This window comes from Python bivittatus, unplaced genomic scaffold, assembly GCF_059951505.1.
Source record: "Python bivittatus isolate LINGU-HERP-01145 unplaced genomic scaffold, Pbiv_v1 ctg000360_np1212, whole genome shotgun sequence".
Taxonomy (NCBI): Eukaryota; Metazoa; Chordata; class Lepidosauria; order Squamata; family Pythonidae; genus Python; species Python bivittatus.
In genome coordinates this window covers 362,346-383,155 of record NW_028277069.1, presented here as the reverse complement: position 1 = coordinate 383,155, position 20,810 = coordinate 362,346, and the positions used below count along the sequence as shown (strand labels likewise).

Sequence of the window (20,810 nt, the reverse complement as noted above, 5' to 3'; positions counted from 1 at the left end):
GGCTTCAAATGAGGTTCCAATGTTGATATTTTTTTCAAGGGAATCATGGGCACTTGGATTTCTAAACATAGCTGGTATTTTCCTATGTAGTCAGAAGCAAAGAAAACAGCATTTTTTTAAACCAAGAGTTAAAAAAAACCATTAGCTCTTGTTGAGCAAGGGCTAATGATGATATGAACGGTTACTACTTTCACCAATTTTTAAAGGAGAATATTCATAGTCTATTCACATAGATCAAAATCTGTTGTCCATAATTCAGAGGTATTTATGAGAATTCTGTAGCTATTGTACCCTGTACAAGGGAGAGAGAGAGAGAGAGAGTGATCACTACATTTTGTTTCACCACTTGACCCTTAATTTATATCAGTGGTAGTTGCTATTGTTCACACTTGTAATCTCTTTTGTTTGGTCTTTTTGTCCGTATGAGTTCAGGTATTTGTACAACAAGCCAGGTTCTAGAATGAAGAAATGGGTAGGAAAAAGATGGGCCCTTTCCATTGTCCTTTCCTCCTCTCTCTTTCAAAGAACCATTTGTATGTGGCTGTCAACGTATCCTCCATTCCCTGATGTAGACATGCGGTCAGTAAAGGAAGAAATTATTTCACAGTGCAATGATAGGTCAACCTCCTTCTTCTACTGTGTCTTGGGCTACATGGGGATCTTGGTCATTGCCAGCTCCATTGTGGCTTTCCAGGCTTGTAAACTGCCACATAGCTTTAATGAAGCCAAGCTCATCCCCTTAAGCACATTGGCCTTTTGCAGTGCACGGATATCCTTTGTGCCAACCAATCTCAGTTCAAGGGGAAACAGAAGAGTGGCTGTGGAGATCTTCTCCATCCTCTTCTCCAGTGTTGCCTTACTTGGATGCATCTTTCTGCCAAATTGCTACGTCATGGTGTTTAGGCCTCAGCTAAACAACAAGGAGCAAGTCAAAGAAAGAAAGTATTAAATAATAGCCAAGGGCATCTAAACCATTTGTTCATGTTACAATATTTTGAACTACATGTACACGTAGGTCAAAAGATTTAGGCACTCGTGTTCAGATTGTAGGTTTCAATAAATCCTTGAAAAAAAGGAAGAAGGTTCTAACCTCTACTTGAGATGTAGTTAAGGATGATATCTTTCATCACATGTGTGTGCATTTTTACTAGGGTGTAGATAGATTTTTATATACAAATGTACCTAATAAAAGTTTCTATGCTGGTCATAACAAATAGCTGTCTATTCCATTCCTGTGCAGCTTTGATCAGATTTTAGTCCAATGTAATTCTTAAGGTAATGAAGTCAATTTTCCATTTTTCTCCTTCCACATCTTAATTTAGTAAAATATTATCTAAGGCTAGATATAGCTCTACCCCTGAAACCATTGAGAAGGAGCCCTATGTGCATTCAACTATTGCGTGTGCCATCTTGATGCTGTGGTTGTATGTTTTGAGTATTATACATGTCTGATTTTGTATCTGGGGTGTTCATGGCATATAAAGCTGGCCATTTTCCAACTGTTGATGGAAATTAACATAATTGAAATATTATAGAAATCATGAATGCTTGTCACATACGGCTGCCTTCTGAATCCAGAAGTGAATTGGACAGATATAGAATATTTGGCACATGGGGTGAGGAGCAGGTGGGATTGATCCTTTAGGCAGGTGTGTTCTGGATCAGAAACTCTGAATGCAGAGGAGGATGAGATGGCGTGTCTGCAAAGAGTTTTCAAGATCTCCATAGCAAGAAAATCTCAGAGCAGGAAACCATATGTTAGAAATGGCAAGTGTGGTTCTATGACTCCCTGCTCTAACTTCAAATCAAATAAGTATTCTACAGGACTGCTCCAGTGTGGACCATATTGGTTTGTTTAGACTTTGACTTAGGCTTAGTTTAAACTTAGAAATGCTCAAAACTGATGTTCAGGAAGTTGTGTACATCTATCGTTGGATACTATTGGATTTTTCTGTGATTTTGTGATTAAGTATGAAAGGAACAAGAGATGATTCCTGGGCTATAATTGCAACTGCTGAATGCAGGCTCTGTCACCAGAACATATTTTGTGGTCAAATCTAAATACATAAACAATTTGATCGATTGTTTCACTGATTGATTCATTATGTGCCATCAAGTCATTTCCAACTCAGCAATCACATCGATTTTCTCCATGATAATATATCTGTAACATGTTCTTTCAATTCTCCCGTCAGTACTTTCGTTATCACCGTAATGGGGTCCATCCATCTTGCTGCTGGTCATCCTATCTTTCTCTCTCCTTCCACCTTTCCCAGCATTAGAGCCTTTTCCAAAGAGTTGGGTTTTCACATACTGTGTCCAAAGTAGGATAATTTGAGCCTGGTCATTTGTGCTTTGAGTAAGAACTCTGAGTTGATTTGTTTGATGATCCATCGGTTTGTTTCCTTGACTGTCCATGATATTCTCAGGAGTCTTCTCCAACACTAACCTTCAAAGGCATCAATACTCTTCCTCTCCTGCTTCATTAAACTCCAACGTTTGTTTCCATAGAGTCAGAGTCACAGGGAATACCATGGCTTGCCTGATTCTGATCTTTGTACATATAGACAAATCAATGCATTTGAATATCTTTTCCAAGGCCTTCGTGTCTGCTCTACCAAGTTCTAATCTGTGGCATATTTCTTCACTGCTTCTTCCTTTAGTGTTGAAGGTTGTTCCTCAAAGGCAGAAGGTATTCATTTAAATTCATTTAAATGGACCAATCAAGAAAACCTGCCTGTTTTCCCTATCACTGGAGGATCTCTGGAACTTCCTTAAATGATGCCCGTGGAATGCTAAAATTAAAGATGATAGATAGATAGATAGATAGATAGATAGATAGATAGATAGATAGATAGATAGATATTATATCTCCTGGAACAAGACACATATGAGTTCCTTGGGGGAAAATTTCTCCCCTTTTTCTAATTATAAAAACCACATACCAGAAAAACATAAAACATGTTTTACATTCCTTTTTCAAGTATCCCTGCCTCCTGTTGTGCCCTTAACATGGTTTTCTTCTTTTTCCCTTTGGGGGTCAATGATTTTATATTTCAACTTTCTCTTTTAGCTAGTTTCTAAAGGATTCTCAAACCAAGACCTGCTAATCTGAACCAGATAGTGGATGTTTCACCATTTCCCAAGTCATTTTACAGGGAAATAGAGTTTTCTGATCCATTGACCAAATTAAACATTGGTCCTGATTTTTAGAGTTTGGGCAATTTTGTCATCTCAACCTTTCCAATTCTATTTTTCCAGGTATTTTCAAAACCAGTTAAGCATCAGTCATTTATTCTCTCAGCAAAACAGAGAAAGATGTTGATGACTTATAGGAAGAAAAATGGCCAGGTTTCTACTGGTTCAAAGATAATTATGTCCCTGATGAATGACTGAAATCACTCTATTATTCTAGTAGGCCAAAACATCAAAGGTTCAGTGCAGAAGGGAATAAGAATTCAAAAGCAATCAATATAAATATTTCTAGACCCACAAATAGAAAGGAAGGGATAATGCTGCCTCTGTGAGGTTGATTTCCACACGTTCTCTCTCTCCTGTCTTATCCGCCTCAACGTTTCTTTGAACGTCTCTTTACAGACCCAGACCTTTTCTCTCAAAGCCCAGAGTCACCATGTTGCTTCTCCTGGTGTTCCTGATGAACAAAATAGTTGCTCTGAGCTGTCCTACAAGTGATGCCTTCCTTGTTCCACATGAGTGGTACCAACCTGGTGATCTTGTCATTGGTGGGATGGTGTCTCACATTATTTACCACTTTTATGAAATTAAATTTAAGGATCATCCTTCTCTAAAATCTTACGGCTTACCACTGTAAGGATTCTTCCCCCCCTTCCCATGTATTTTCTAATCTTAGCGAGTTCCCCAAAAATTGCTAATATGAGTAAAACCTGCTGGGAGCATAGATGCAGGTTTTTGTATATAATCTAAGTCTTCTCTGCATTTTGAATGTATATGCTTGTGGGAGAAGGAATAATTTTCTTTACATTTTGTTAAAGACTTTCTTATGAAATCTATGAAATCTTCATGCGATATGTCTTTTGAAGAATATTTTGTGAGCTTAAGGTAATTGAAAAAATTCTGCATTATCACTCCTCACAAAACATGCATACAAAAAAGAAATAATACATTCTGAATCTGTTTGTAATCTCTTTTGTGCTGAATTGATAGAAAATAAATGTGGTAGCTTGTAAAAAAGTAACTACTTTTATATGTTATAGTAGATATTGTTTGGCAAATCATGAAAATACTTTATAAAAAGTATATTTGAACTCTCTACAAATTATTTGGTATTTTAGAAAAGGTGCCATCTTCATATTTCATATATCAGAAACAGAAATATTTTTTATTCATATAGAAATGATGACACATTACAAGAATTGTAAAATTATCTTTTCAATGGGTGTATTTAACCTATTGACAGTGTAATAACCAAATTCTACCAGCACGTCCTGGCCTTGGCCTTTGCTGTGGAGGAGATCAATGAGGACTCCCAGATCTTGCCTAACATCACTCTCGGGTTCCACATCTATGACAGTTACCACAATCCAAGGATGACCTATCGCACCACTCTGGACCTGCTCTTCAAATCCAAGGAATTTGTCCCTAACTACAAATGTGACAGTCAGAAAAATCTCATGGCCATCATTGGAGGACTTGCATCTGATACTTCATCTTATATGGCAGAAAGTATAAATGTCTACAAGATTCCACAGGTGCTTTTGTAATTATTATTAAAGATTAGTTTTTTGCCATGCCTTCCTGTAGAACTTAAAATAAGTGCACCTTACTCCCCTTCTACAATTTTATTCCCACAACTCAATAAGTTGGCTCAAAGTAATCCAATCAAAAAAATCAAAATCTTTTATTATGGTCATAGATCAGAAAATTAAAATTTAAAACATACATTACATAACAAAATTAAACTTATTTGACGGGGTCAGCTGCAATTCTCTTTTTACCACCCTCCGGCAATAGGTGGCATCTCTCCTTGATATGTCTTGGTTGCTGTCTGATCATAATAGTTTAGTATAAACCTCAAGTGTTTTGCCTGGGAATTATTGGAGGATTGGTGCTATATGGTCCTTTTGGAGATCTCTATAATAATTGAAATAAAGGAGGATATACTTGACTGCTTCTATTTCTCCAGAATCTCATGGAGATAATCTTTCATGGATACATTTTTTATCATATCTGCCATAAAGAGGAATGGAAGGTAATGTTTAGCAATGGAGAATTCTTTCCTTAGGCTGGGAAGAGTTAAGATGGTCAGATAGTTAGCAGATTTCCAGGTGTTCATGGTGATAAGCATTCTGGATCTCTATATTAGGAAACTAATTTTGGTTTGTCATTCAGTTATATTTCACAGGTGTGAAAATATACTATCTTCGGCTTTTGGTTGGTTGTATTGTTCACCAGCACTTCCATAATGTACCTAGGATTCAAGTAAATTTCAGTTTAGGGACACCTTCATTCAGTTTCCATCCAGCAGTCATTTTTCAATATTTTTCCATATTTTTCCCTTGATTCTCATGAATATTGACTTTCTTTTTTCTTTTTAGTTTAGTTGACTTATGGCTCTTTTGCCCAAGAAGAGCTTCAGGCTACTCAATTATCTTCACTTTACTGCATGGTCCCAAATGAGGACCATCAATACATTGGAATTATGCAACTTCTTCTCCATTTTGGATGGACGTGGATTGGAGTCTTTGCTTTTGATAGTAATAAGGGAGAACATTTCTTGCAGAAGCTGCGGACATTGCTTTCCCAGAATGGCATTTGTTTAGCTTTCACACAAAATATTCCACAACTAGTCCACTTGGAAAATGTGTCAAAATTGCTTGATGAAAAAGGAAGTATTTCTAATAAATGGACAGATACTAAAGCAAGTGCTTTTCTTGTCTATGGAGAATCATTCACAATTCTGTGGCTCAGAATTGTCATGTTTCTGCGTGATCCTGAAGATAAAGAGAGTGCATCATTCAGAAAGGTTTGGATCCTGATGAGCCCGATTGATTTCATACTGACAGGATTTCAAAGGGGTTGGGATCTCCAGATGTTCAATGGGGCTCTTTCCTTTTCAGTTCATTCAAGAGAAGTTCAAGGCTTCAAAGAATTTGTGCAAGGCATCAAACCTTCAACCCACAAAGATGGATTTCTTCAAGACGTTTGGGAACAATTGTTTGACTGTTCATTTTCAAATGCAGAATCACCTTCAATGATGAGTGAAACTTGTAGTGGAGAAGAGAATTTGGAGAATCTGCCTGAGCCTCTCTTTGAGTTGCAGATGACTGGCCAAAGCTACAACACTTACAATGCTGTTTATGCGGTGGCACATTCTTTGCAGGAGACACTGAAATCAAGATCCAAACAGAGAGAAATTCAAAGGTTTGAATGTCCAGAGCTGCAGCCTTGGCAGGTAATGTTTCCATGCCACACCTATCTTTTGTTTCCATGAATGGTCATCCTCATCCACATTTTAATAGGGTTTGTTTGCCCTGGCCTGTGGCCACATCTCAGTATAGATCCTGAGGCAAGAAAGTCAGTAGTGTATCTGGTCATTCTATGTTATAGAATAAAAGAGGATGAATTTAAATGATGTCTTCACAAATTTCAGTCTAGCCAGTGGGATTTCTATATCCTCCTAGGTTCCATAAAGAAACTTTTGATCTCCACCTAGAATTGGCATGTCTTGTAAATTCATCCAGCCAGGTCACAAGAAGAATTCAATGGCGATGTGTCTAAAGGCAGTCTTTCTTTGCTTTGTGCCTAATATGCTTTTCTCAAATGTGGGCATTTCACCATTCTTATTAGCTTTTGTAAATTTAATGAAGACAGCATTGTTAGACTAGAGATTTAGGATTGATGTCAGTTGATCTCTGGTAGGATAAGAGTATTATTTTCATGAAGTAATTTTGGTTTTTAGAATTATGGTAAACTATGAGGAGAATTGCTGATCTTGGTGCTTTAAAGAACTTGTGATAATTAATAAAATAAATATGGGTTTCATATCTCAATTACTGGTAGTTCTTTGTGGATTGACATTTACTCTTCCATATTTCAAGCCTTGAAATGTTTTTTGGTCTCTTGGGAAGAAACAGTAAAAGAAAGGGAAAGTTTAATATTTTGGTCCCTGAGGCATTGTTTTCTTTTTGATTCCCTCCTTCTTATCCTTCTTCACATAGCTTCACAAATTTCTTCAAGGGATTTCTTTTAACAACTCAGCTGGAGAAAGAATCTTCTTTAAAGACAACAGAGAAGGTCCAGGTGGCTTTGACATCGTCAACATGATCACTTTTCCAAACAGATCCTTTCAGAGATTTAGACTTGGAAATTTGGATCCCAGTGCTCCAAAAGGGAAAGAATTATTCATTGATGAAGATTTGATTGTCTGGCACCCAGCTTTTAACCAGGTATAGACTCATTGCAGGGACTGTCTCTTGATCCCATGAAGATGGCTTTGTCTGTTAATCCATATTGAAGATAGTTTCTTTAGATATCTAATTTCTGTTTTTGAAAGAAAAAAAAACAAATGTCATAGTCTGTACAAATGTTGTCCATGATCAAGCATTTATCAAATTCACCAAATGACAGTATAATGTGTAAGCTGGGTTTTCATATTGGAGTTTCAACTCCATTTGAAATCACAGGAGTTGCATAGTTTCCATAACATTGTAATAATGCACATTTATTTACTCACCTTGCCCTTGTTCAAGCAGGCCCTTTTGCACATCCTTGTAGTTTCAATATCTTTTTAAGGTATAGTATAAATCCAACTAGATAAAATGTATTATCTCTTTGGGAAGTCAAGAATTCTTTCCTTCCAGAAAGGAGAAGAATTAGAAACTGTATTAAAAATCTCCCATAGCAAAACCTTTCATGTTCATGACTAGGTTCTTCCACTTTCTCGGTGTAATGACCACTGTTCCCCTGGATCCTGGAAGAAAGGGGCTGAAGAAAAACCATTCTGCTGCTATGACTGTGTTCCATGCCCAGAAGGGAAGATTTCAAATCAAAATGGTAGGTTAGACATTCCACCAATTTTTCATTCTATAGACTTAAGCAAACTGAAATACACTACTTTACGATGCATGTAGTTAATAGTTTTACTAGTTCTTCAGGATGAATATTCATTTCTATACCTGTGGATCACAATCTGTTGTTCAGGAGTCAAAGTTTGCCCATAAGATTACTGAAGGTTGTGTTTCCTGTAGAGGCACAAAATATATATGCATTGAGCAATAGATCTTATATGATCACATGATCCATATCTATTGATTTATTTTTCAAATGTTCAACCTCATTTGCATTTGGTGTTCTTTTCCTTCAGATTGTTCACTCAATAAACAAAATATCATGACTTTTTGTAAAGTCAATATATTAAGCATTCTTTTAAAAAAAGATAACATATTCATGTTTCCTACCTCATGATGACATCTTCATTACTTGTGATAACATGCCGATATAAGTCGAGCTAAGCAATGTGTGACCTAATAAATATTTGAATGGGAGATTACCAGCCAATTACAAATTGTAGAGTAGACTCAGAAATAAAGAAAAAAGTGTGTTGGAAAAAGACAAGGGCAAAGTTCTTTTTTTCTTACCAAAAAACCACACGAACATCATTAGAGTCTACTGGCATTGACTTGACTTAGAAACTTCTTGGTCTTTTTTCTTTTTCTTTTTGGATCAGATTAAAGTACAATTTGAGGACCAATAATTTCCTCTTGTAAAATGGCATAGAAATAAGGAGCATCTAGTTAAACTTTAAATCAACAGTGACAGTTTTTACAAATGATAGTGTTAAGATCAACAAACAACCTTTTGATTGGCTCGGGTCAGTTTAGGTGTGAAGGAATGCAGACATGTTTTCCGCCATATTCCAGGCCTTATCTTCCATGAAACCTAAAAGTAAGTGAAAACAAAGAAGCTTCAGCACACAAAGGAACATTTGTGAATGGATCAGATATTCTACCATCAAAGGGAAATAAGGTGTGTGTTGGAGAACCTACTGAAGTTCTCCACATAGAACAAAGAAGCATCATAAAAGTCAGGATAAAATATAGGGATCAGGCAAATATAACTTTCTTATCTTGACAGGAAAATTAGGTGCTTGTTTTTCCTTTTTCGAAACCCAACTTTTTTCCAAATAAAAAGACTGAGCTTTCTTTAGTTTACTCACTCTTTAGGAAGGAGGAAACCTACAAGAATTAAAATGAATTATATAAGTTTATAGCTCAGAGTCAGCATATCTGCTTCTGGCACTAAAGTCTAATATCCATCATTAAAGTTTTCTTCTCCATGCTTTGGAAAAATGGGAAAAGTCCAAATGGTTTATATTGAAATAAATTTGAAAATGTTAGAAAGAATTCCAAGAATCATTGCCCTACCCATTGTACTTTATTTACGCTAATCCTAAAAGGTACAATTGAGAAACAACTGCATTTTCATAGAAACATGATCAAACAAGTAACCAGTGGAAAGAACTCAGAATGAATAGAATCTAAATACCCACTTCGAAAGTAATTCCCAAAAATATGGAACACATAGATGACAAATTCCTTCACATTTCTTCCAGATATGGACGACTGTTTTGAATGTTCAGAAGACCATTATCCAAATAAAGAAAAGAAAGGATGTATCCTGAAACCGGTGGTCTTTCTAACTTTTAAAGAAACATTAGGAATTGGTTTGACCTCAACTGATCTTTGTTTCTTCTTCGTGACATCTTGGGTTCTTGGAACTTTTATTAAGCACAGAGATACTCCCATTGTTAAAGCCAACAACCGGGCCCTCACCTACACCCTCCTTGTCTCTCTTCTGCTCTGTTTCCTCTCCTCGTTGTTCTTCCTCAGCCAACCTGCCCAAGTGACCTGCTTTCTCCGACAATCCACTTTTGGCATCACCTTCTCAGTGGCCATCTCTACTGTCCTGGCCAAAACCATCACTGTGGTGGTGGCTTTTATGGCCACAAAACCAGGATCTCAGATGAGGAAATGGGTGGGGAAAAGATTGGCCTTTTCCACTGTCCTTTCCTGTTCTCTCTTCCAAGGATGTATTTGTGCTCTTTGGTTGTCAACAGCTCCCCCATTCCCCGAGTTAGACATGCACTCAGAAGCCAAAGAAATGATTTTGCAATGCAATGAGGGGTCAGCCTCCTTCTTCTACTGTGTCTTGGGCTACATGGGGATCTTGGCCCTTGCCAGTTTTGTTGTGGCTTTTCTTGCCCGTAAATTACCAGACAGCTTTAATGAAGCCAAGTTCATCACCTTCAGCATGTTGGCCTTCTGCAGTGTGTGGGTCTCCTTTTTTCCAGCCTATCTGAGCACAAAAGGAAAAGCCATGGTAGCTGTGGAGGTCTTCTCCATCCTGTCCTCCAGCGCTGCATTAGTGGGATGCATATTTTTGCCAAAATGCTACATCATTGTTTTCAGGCCTGAGCTCAACCAAAGGGAGCACCTCATAAAGAGGAATTAGTACCTCATGTGATCTTTCCTGCTCTGAGAAATTGCTGACAAAAAAGAGTAGAAATACTGCTTTCTACAGGAAACATAGAAGTTGTTAGGAGGATTTATGGAGGATGGTTATTACTATTAAGATTTATTATGCTTGCCCATTCCAAAATGTGCTCATACTGTTGCATTTTCAACCATTTTCCAAGTTTTTGACCTAACCCTTTCCCCCTTTCAACACACCAAACTAACATGACTTTGAGAATCTATCTTTCTTGGTGCCTATTAGGAGATTTGATATATTGATTCAAACAATGTCCAATGTATGCAGCTGCCGCATTCATGGTTTACCTACTTTTAATTGATAAACCCCTGCATAGATATAGTAAAAAGCTAAGTAACATTTTATGAACATGGTTTTAACACATTATCATCATGTATCAGTTTTGGACTGGTTAGGATTTTTGAAATGTAAAATTTAGAGAGTTTATGAGAACTGTACATGTAATTGTATTTAAAAAATGGTGTCAAGCTGGGTCATAACCACTCAACTTCTTATATGTCCTGGAAGAACACAGATATGAGTTCCTGAGGGGAAATTTCTCCCCTTTTTCTTATTATAAAAACCACATACCAGAAACACATAAAAGATATTTTACTTTGCTTTTTCAAATATCCCTGTCTCCTCATGTGCCCTTAACAAGGGTTTCTTCTTTTTCCCTTTGGGGGGTCAATGATTTTTTAATTCAACTTCCTCTTTTAACTAGTTCCTAAAGGATTCTCAAACCAAGACATGCTAATCTATACCAGACCACGGATGTTTCACCATTTCCCAAGTCATTTTACAGGGAAATAGAGTTTTCCAACCCATTGACCAAATCAAACATTGTTCCTGATTTCCAGAATTTGGGCAATTTTGTCATCTCAACCTTCTCAATTCTATTTTTCCAGATATTTTCAAAAGCGGTTAAGCATAAGTCAATTATTCTCTCAACAAAACTGAGAAAGATGTTGATAACCTACATGAAGAAAAATGGCCAAGTTTCTAATGATTCAAAGACAATGATGTCCCTGATGAATGTCTGAAATCACTCTGTAGGCCAAAACAGCACAACGTCTATACAGAAGGGAATAGGAAGCCAAAAGCAATCTATATAAATATTTCTAGAGCCACAGAGAGGCAGGAAGGGGGAATGCTGACTCTGTGAGTTAATTTCCACAAGTCCTCTCCCTCCTGTCTCATCTGTCAGAACTTCTCTTTGAATGATAGACCCAGATCTTTTCTCCATAAGCCGAGAGTCATGATGTTGATCCTCCTGGTGTTTCTGGTAGGCAACAGAGTTACTCTGAGCTGTCCTGCAAGTGATGCCTTCCCTATTCCACATGAGTGGTACCAGCCTGGTGACCTTGTCATTGGTGAAATGGTTTCTCAGATGGTTTACCAGTTTTTAATAATTCCATTTAATCAACATCCTTTTCTAAACCTTTATGATTCACCAAAGTAAGGATTTTCCTTTGAATTATCTGACCTTGCTAAGGTGACTAATAGCTGTTTTCATAGAAAAAATAGAGTTTTATATGAAATGGTTAGAATTTTGTGTGTTTTCAAAGTTTTCTGATGGTGACAGAAGAGAGAATTTTCTTTATATTTTACTAAGGGCTTTCTCATAAGAAAGCACATTTGGTGAGATTAAGATCCTCAATAGAAGAATGCTCAAAGTCTGCACTGCCACTTTTCACAGAACATAAATAAATATGAGAATCAAGCTAAATGTATTGGCATTCCAATTTGACTAAATGGATAGGGAACGATTGTGGTGGAGTAAAGGTACTTTCATGTTTCGATCTCTAGCACCTGACACTGGACACAAATCACAGCTGTTGACTCTAAGGGAGCTTAGAATGATGACTACTCATGAGATCTTCCTTCAGAAATCAAAAGATTAAGAAAAGGAAAATGTGTGGGGCGAGAGAGAATCTCACCCTAATTCTGTAATTCTTTCTAATTCAATAAAGTTCCTAGAAATCTAAATCAACATAGAAGAAGAACAAACAGAATACTTGTTGCCATCCCAGTCTAGTTTCAACTCAACACTGTAGTTAAAACTTCAGAAATGACCACAATAAGCCCTGTGATTAGTAGCATTCTAGAAAAAAGTAAAGCAAAATACTGTGTGCAAAGAATCTTTGGACTGATTACCGAAATATTTAATACTCCAATCAGTGACAATTTCTTTCTTACTCAGTTACAAACAATGACCACACTGGAAGAATATGCAAAATTATATTTTCAGTGGCTGTGCTTAATTTATTTGCAGTATAATCTTAAAATTCTACCAGCACATCCTTGCCTTGGCCTTTGCTGTGAAGGAGGTCAATGAGGACTCCCAGATCTTGCCTAACATCACTCTTGGGTTCCACATCTATGACAGTTACTACAATTCAAGGATGACCTATCGCACCACTCTGGACCTGCTCTTCAAATCCAAGGAATTTGTCCCGAACTACAAATGTGACAGCCAGAAAAATCTCATGGCCATCATTGGAGCACTTGTCTCTGATACTTCATCCTACATGGCAGACACCGTAAATGTCTACAAAATCCCACAGTTAAGTTTGGTGCGGAGTGGGGGTGAGAGAGAAACTTTGAATTCTTTTGTCATTAATATTAGGGATTAGTTTTTTGCCTTTCGGCATGACTTTAATTATATACAGTTTGCTCTCCCTTCTGCCATTTGTTCCCACAATGCAAATAGTTGCCTCAAGATAATAAAATTTAAAAAATCAAAATATTTTATTATGATCATAGATCAGAAAATTAAAATTTTACACACAAATTACAGAACAAGATTAAACTTATTTCACAGGGTCAGCTGCAATTGTCTTTTTACCACCATCTGCCAATAGGTGGCACCTCTCCTTGCTATGTCTTGGTTAATGTCTGGTCATAATACTTTAGTATAAACCTTAACTGTTTTGCCTGGGAATTATTGGAGGATTGGGGCTATATGGTCCTTTTGGGGATCTCTATAATTGCAATAAAGGAGGATTGCAGTAAATTGAGTGTTTCTATATCTCCAAAATCACATGGAGACAGACTTTCATGGATAGATATTTTATTCTATCTGCCACAGAGAAGGGCAGAAGGTAATCCAGTAGGTCTAGCTCTGAAGAATTCTTTCCTTAGCCTGGGAAGAGTTCACATTCTCAGATACTCAGCAGGTTTAGAGGTGTTCGTGGCAAAGAACATTCTGGAACTCTATATTAGAAAGCTAATTTTGGTTTGGAATCCAGTGATATTCCAAAGGTGTGAAAATATTTTACTTTGGGGTTTAGTTGCATTTATTGTTCATCAGAACTGCCATAATGTACCTACAGATTGAGAAATATTCAGTGTAGGGACATTGTTATTTGGTTTCAATCCAGCAGTCATTCTTCCATAATTTTTCCCTTGATTCTCATGAATAATGACAATTTTTTTCCCCCCTAGTTTAGTTGAGCTATGGCTCTATTTCCCAAGAAGAGTTTCAGACTATTAAGTTTTCTAAACTTTACTGCATGGTCCCATTTGAGGACCATCAATACACGGGAGTTATCCAACTTCTTCTCCGTTTTGGATGGACGTGGATTGGAGTCTTTGCTTTTGATAATAATAATAAGGGAGAACATTTTTTGCAGAAACTGCAGCCGTTGCTTTTCCAGAATGGCATCTGTTTAGCTTTCACACAAAACATTCCACAACAAGCTCAACTGGATGACTTCTCGGAATTCCTTGATGAAATGTCAATTATTTATGAAAATTTGATGAATCCAAAAGCAAATGCTTATCTTGTCTATGGAGAATCATTCACAATTGTGTGGCTCAGAATGGTCATGTTTCTACGTGATCCTGAAAATAAAGAGAGTGCATCATTCAGAAAGGCTTGGATCCTGATGAGCCCGATTGATTTTATACTGGCAGGATTTCAAAGGGGTTGGGATCTCCAGATGTTCAATGGGGCTCTTTCCTTTTCAGTTCATTCAAGAGAAGTTCAAGGCTTCGAAGAATTTGTGCAAGGCATCAAACCTTCAACCCACAAAGACGGATTTCTTCAAGATGTTTGGGAACAATTGTTTGACTGTTCACTTTCAAATGGAGAACCACCCTCAATGACCAGTGAAACTTGTAGTGGAGAAGAGAATTTGGAGAATCTGCCTGAGCCTCTCTTTGAGTTGCAGATGACAGGCCAAAGCTACAACATTTACAATGCTGTTTATGCGGTGGCACATTCTTTGCAGGAGACACTGAGATCAAGATCCAAACAGAGAGAAATTCAAAGGTTTGAATGTCCAGAGCTGCAGCTTTGGCAGGTAACCTCTCCATGCCACACCTGTTTTTGTTTCTGTGAATGGTCATCCTCAGCCACAGTTTAATATTGTTTGTTTGACCTGGGCTGTGGCCACATCTCAGTATAGATCCTGAGGCAAGAAAGTCAGTAGTATATGTGGTCATTCTATGTTATAGAATAAAAGAGGATGAAAATAAATGATGCCTTCACAAATTTCAGTCTAGCCAGTGGGATTTATATATCCTCCTAGGTTCCATAAAGAACCTTTTGATCTCCACCTAGAATTGGCATGTCTTGTAAATTCATCCAGCCAGGTCACAAGAAGAACCCAATGGCGATGTGTCTAAAGGCAGTCTTTCTTTGCTTTGTGCCTAATATGCTTTTCTGAAATGTGGGCATTTCACCTTCCTTATTAGGATTTGCCAATTTAGCCAAGACAGTGTTGTTAGACTGTGAATGTAGGGTTTATGTCAGTTATTCTTTGCTAGATTAGGTGTGTTATTTTCATGAAGCAATGCTAGCTTTTAGACTTATGCTAAACTACCAGGAGAATTGCTGAGATTGGTCCTTTAAAGTACTTGTCATAAATAATTAATAAAATAAAAGTGATTTGCATATTTCAAGTATTGATAGTTCTTTGTAGGTTGACATTTTTCTCCTTGGTATGTGAAGCTAGGAAAAATTCTTTGTTCTCTGACAAAGCAGGAATAAAAGAAAGGGAAACTAATCCTTTGATCCCTGATGAATTGTTGTTGTTTTTTTTTTTTGATTCCCTCTTTCTTATGCTTCTTCAAGTAGCTTCACACATTTCTTCAAAGGATTTCTTTTAACAACTCAGCTGGAGAAAGAGTCTTCTTTAAAGACAAAAGAGAAGGTCCAGGTGGCTTTGACATCCTCAACATCATCAATTTTCCAAACAGATCCTTTCAGAGAGTTAAAATTGGAAAGTTAGATCCCAGTGCTCCAAAAGGAAAAGAACTCATCATTGAGGAGAACACAATCCTTTGGCACCCTGGTTTTAATCAGGTATGAAATGATGCTTATAAACCAAGGACAAAATTCACTTTCTAAAACAATCTCATGAAGTTGTATTACTTTCAGAAACAAAATATGTCCCTGTATCATCTTTTACAAACATAATTAAACCCTGAATTTCTCTTATGGTTGAGAGAAAAACCATATTCTGTAAAAATGCTGCCCATAATTGTATTATCAAGACTATTGTATTGTATTGTATAGTACAAAAAGTATACCTTATTTAAATATTGCATACATTGAATCCAGATTAGGTAAATGATATATGATAGAGAGATAGAGAGATAGAGAGATAGAGAGATAGAGAGATAGAGAGATAGAGAGATAGAGAGATAGAGAGATAGATAAGAGAGAGAGAGAGATAGAGAGATAGAGAGATAGAGAGATAGAGAGATAGAGAGATAGAGAGATAGAGAGATAGAGAGATAGAGAGATAGAGAGATAGATAAGAGAGAGAGAGAGAGAGAGAGAAAGATCACTACGTTTTATTTCACCTTGTGGCTCTTAATTTTTATTAGTGGTAGTTGTTATTTTTCACACTTGCAGTCTTCTTGGTGTTCTTATTCCTCTGATTTCAGGTCTTTGTACAACAAAACCAAATACTAATAATGTTGATGGTCATTCATCTAATCCAGTTTAGACAATTTCTGTTGTCTAATCCGGATTCTTTCATATGTATGTCTATGTCTCTAGGTTCTTCCTGTTTCACTTTGTAATGGCAACTGTTCTCCTGGGTACTGGAAAAAAGGGGCTGAAGACAGACCATTCTGCTGCTATGACTGTATTCCATGCCCAGATGGGAAGATTTCAAATCAAATTAGTAGGTTATCAGTTTCTCCAATCTTTTTTTCATTTCACCATTAATTTTTTATTAATTAACCATTCACTATAAGGCTTCAAAGAAATTTAGTATCCTGAACATGTCTATCTGTAGTTACTACTTTTATCAATTCTTAATGGGGAATATTTACACTTGATTCCCAAATCTGTGAATGGGAATCCTGCAGTTACAGTTCCCCTCTTCAGGTTGGATAGATAAAGATAGACAGACAGACAGACAGATAGATCTAAATCTATTAAATCTTATTTCACCAGAGAAATCTTAATTTAAAGTAGTAGTGGTAGTAATAGTGGTAATAGTAGTATCAATCAATCAATTACTTTATTACAGTCAATTAGACCAGGTAATAGTAGTATAAGTTGGTGATGTTCACACTTGCAATCTCTTTTGCATTAGTGTTCTTATCATTATGGTTTTCGGTGTTCATGCAACAATAGCAATAATTGAGAAAGCCAAAGGTCATCCGTTGTTTTAATAAACTTTGGCTGCTAGGTGGATCTAGGAATGTTCATGTACTATGATTAAGATCAAGAACTGTGGTAGTGATTCCTGAACTATGTGCCGGGCCTCATCACTTGTGATGACAACATACTCAATGTAAGCCCAGCTAAGCAATGTCTGACCTAATAAATGCTTGAAAGGGAGATTACCAGCCAATTACACTTTATAGAATAGTCTGGGGATTAAATAAAAAGGGGCTGGAAAAAGACAAGATAAAACTATTTTCTTCTAACCCCCCCCCCCCAAAAAAAACTACATGAACGTATCAGTTGAATCTATGAGCATCGACTCACCTCAAAAACTTCTTTATCTTTCTTTTCCTTCTTGGTCCAAATTAAAGTATGATATGAGGGTCGGTAATTTCCTCTTTCAAGGATGGCATAGAAATAAGGAGAATCAAGTGAAAGTTAAACTTCTAGTTAAAGTACTTTTTTTTACCAAAAAAAAAAAAGCATGAACATATCATTTGAGTCTGTGGGCATTGACTGACCTCAAAAACCTCTTTATCTTTCATTCTTTTTCTTTTTGACCAAGATTAACAGATGATTTAAGGTCCCTAAATTTCCTCTTTTAAAGACAGCATAGAAATAAGGATACTGAAGTAAAAGTTAAATTTCTAGTAAAACTTTAAATAAACAATGACACTTCTTGCAAATGATAGTGTGAAGCTCAAGAAACAACTTTCTGATTGGCCCAGGTCAGTGTAGATGCGAGTGAAAGCACACATTTTTCCCACTAAATCTGCCGTTTTCTGGGCCTTATTTTGCACAAAAGCCTGAAAGTAAGTAAAAGCAAAGAAGCTTCAGCAGAAAAAGGAAGATTGGTGAATGGATCAGGTCTTCCACCTTCAAAGGGATATAAGATGGGTGTTTGTAGAACCGACTAATGTTCTCCACATAGAACACAGAAGCATAATAAAGGTCAAGATAGAATACAGGGATCAGACTAGTATACCCGTCTTATCTTGACAGCAAAATTAGGTGATTGTTTTTGCTTGTTGGATCCCACCTATTTTTTTCCAAATAAAAGAACTGACCTTTCCTTAGTTTACTCACTCTTTAGGAAGGAGGAAATCTAAAAGTGTTTCAATGAATTATCTTGGTTTGCACCTCAGAGTCAGTACTTCTGCTTCTGTCAATAAAGTCTTATATTAATCATTACTGTTTCCTTCTCCATGTTTTGGAAAAATTGGAAAAGTCCAAATTGCTTATATTGTAATAAATTCGGAAAATATAGAAATTTTCCTTTAATAATTGTCCTTCCCATTTTGCTTCCCTTTATTCCAATCCTAAATGATACCATTGAGGAAAAAATACATTTTCATATCAACAAGATCATAGTGGTAACCAACAGAAAGATCTCAAAATGAATAGCAGCTGGCACCGACTCACAACATTATTGAATGAATAGATGGCAAATTCTTTGACTTTTCTTCCAGATATGGATGACTGTTTTGAATGTTCAGAAGACCATTATCCAAACAAAGAAAAGAAAGGATGTATCCTGAAACCAGTGGTCTTTCTAACTTTTAAAGAAACATTAGGGATTTGTTTAGCTTCAACTGCTCTTTGTCTCTTCTTCTTGACATCTTGGGTTCTTGGAACTTTTATTAAGCACAGAGATACTCCCATTGTTAAAGCCAACAACCGGGCCCTCACCTACACCCTCCTTGTCTCTCTTCTGCTCTGTTTCCTCTCCTCGTTGTTCTTCCTCAGCCAACCTGCCCAAGTGACCTGCCTTCTCCGACAATCCACTTTTGCCATCACCTTCTCAGTGGCCATCTCTACTGTCCTGGCCAAAACCATCACTGTGGTGGTGGCTTTTATGGCCACAAAACCAGGATCTCAGATGAGGAAATGGGTGGGGAAAAGATTGGCCTTTTCCACTGTCCTTTCCTGTTCTCTCTTCCAAGGATGTATTTGTGCTCTTTGGTTGTCAACAGCTCCCCCATTCCCCGAGTTAGACATGCACTCAGAAGCCAAAGATATGATTTTGCAATGCAATGAGGGGTCAGCCTCCTTCTTCTACTGTGTCTTGGGCTACATGGGGATCTTGGCCCTTGCCAGTTTTGTTGTGGCTTTTCTTGCCCGTAAATTACCAGACAGCTTTAATGAAGCCAAGTTCATCACTTTCAGCATGTTGGCCTTCTGCAGTGTGTGGGTCTCCTTTTTTCCAGCCTATCTGAGCACAAAAGGAAAAGCCATGGTAGCTGTGGAGGTCTTCTCCATCCTGTCCTCCAGCGCTGCATTAGTGGGATGCATATTTTTGCCAAAATGCTACATCATTGTTTTCAGGCCTGAGCTCAACCAAAGGGAGCACCTCATAAAGAGGAATTAGTACCTCATGTGATCTTTCCTGCTCTGAGAAATTGCTGACAAAAAAGAGTAGAAATACTGCTTTCTACAGGAAACATAGAAGTTGTTAGGAGGATTTATGGAGGATGGTTATTACTATTAAGATTTATTATGCTTGCCCATTCCAAAATGTGCTCATACTGTTGCATTTTCAACCATTTTCCAAGTTTTTGACCTAACCCTTTCCCCCTTTCAACACACCAAACTAACATTACTTGGAGAATCTATCTTTCTTGGTGCCTATTAGGAGATTTGATATATTGATTCAAACAATGTCCAATGTATGCAGCTGCCGCATTCATGGTTTACCTACTTTTAATTGATAAACCCCTGCATAGATATAGTAAAAAGCTAAGTAACATTTTATGAACATGGTTTTAACACATTATCATCATGTATCAGTTTTGGACTGGTTAGGATTTTTGAAATGTAAAATTTAGAGAGTTTATGAGAACTGTACATGTAATTGTATTTAAAAAATGGTGTCAAGCTGGGTCATAACCACTCAACTTCTGTCTATCATTCTATTTCCACTGTAACCTATTATTGGATTTTAATAATATTGAAAATGAAATGAAATGAAATGAAATGAAATGAAATGAAATGAAATGAAATGAAATGAAATGTATTCTTCCTTCTGCCTCATCAGTTGTTAGAAGTGTATGCTGGCCATTGACCAAAATAAAGATGGATTTGATTTGGTTTGATATTAGAAGTCTGTGGCACTTGGCATGAAAAGCAAAGGTGAAATTTGGCCCATATACTAAAAAAAAAAAAAAAAAGCACACCCCTCTCTTACGTAGGGAAGGACCACCAAGTTGAAAATACCTGATGAAAAAAAATTGTGAATATTCCACGGGGTGTATGTATGTATTTATATATGTGCGTATATATATTCCTAGGTGTGTATGTATGTATCTCTGTGTGTATGTGTGTGTGTGTTTGTGTGTGTGTATGTGTAGGTAGGTATGTGTGTGTGTATACACACACACACAAACACATACATACAAACATACATACATACATACATACAATAGGATTCTTTTGATGGGAGTGGGCACAGAGGTTTTCCATGGAATAGTGGAAAAACACGATCTAAGCAGGTATAGGATCCTGTCTGTTGCTCTTCAGAACAGCAACCCTGAAAGCTCAAAAGAACGGAAGGAGCTCAAGGTTGCTGTGATGGGGAAGTGATGAAAGATTGAGTAGGACAATGGGCTGCCATCCTTATGCCAGCCAGGGAGCATGTGCACCCAGAGATCCAAGATGAGGGGAAAGGAGAAAC

General features: G+C 37.1%; 2 protein-coding genes across 2 annotated transcripts; both read left to right on the top strand.

The window, feature by feature from the left end:
- Positions 1–574: 574 nt before the first annotated feature.
- Positions 575–10,491, top strand: LOC148215376 (vomeronasal type-2 receptor 26-like). The gene is made up of 6 exons (XM_088143644.1): positions 575–942; positions 4,439–4,730; positions 5,582–6,433; positions 7,200–7,427; positions 7,908–8,034; positions 9,593–10,491. Exons 1-6 carry the CDS (start codon positions 575–577, stop codon positions 10,489–10,491), a joined length of 2,766 nt encoding a protein of 921 aa, XP_087999770.1.
- Positions 10,492–12,914: 2,423 nt separating this feature from the next.
- LOC148215375 (vomeronasal type-2 receptor 26-like) lies at positions 12,915–19,508 on the top strand. Its single transcript, XM_088143643.1, has 5 exons — positions 12,915–13,098; positions 13,987–14,816; positions 15,593–15,820; positions 16,523–16,649; positions 18,610–19,508. The coding sequence occupies exons 1-5, from the start codon at positions 12,915–12,917 to the stop codon at positions 19,506–19,508; spliced, it is 2,268 nt and encodes a 755-aa protein (XP_087999769.1).
- The last annotated feature ends 1,302 nt before the right edge of the window (positions 19,509–20,810 follow it).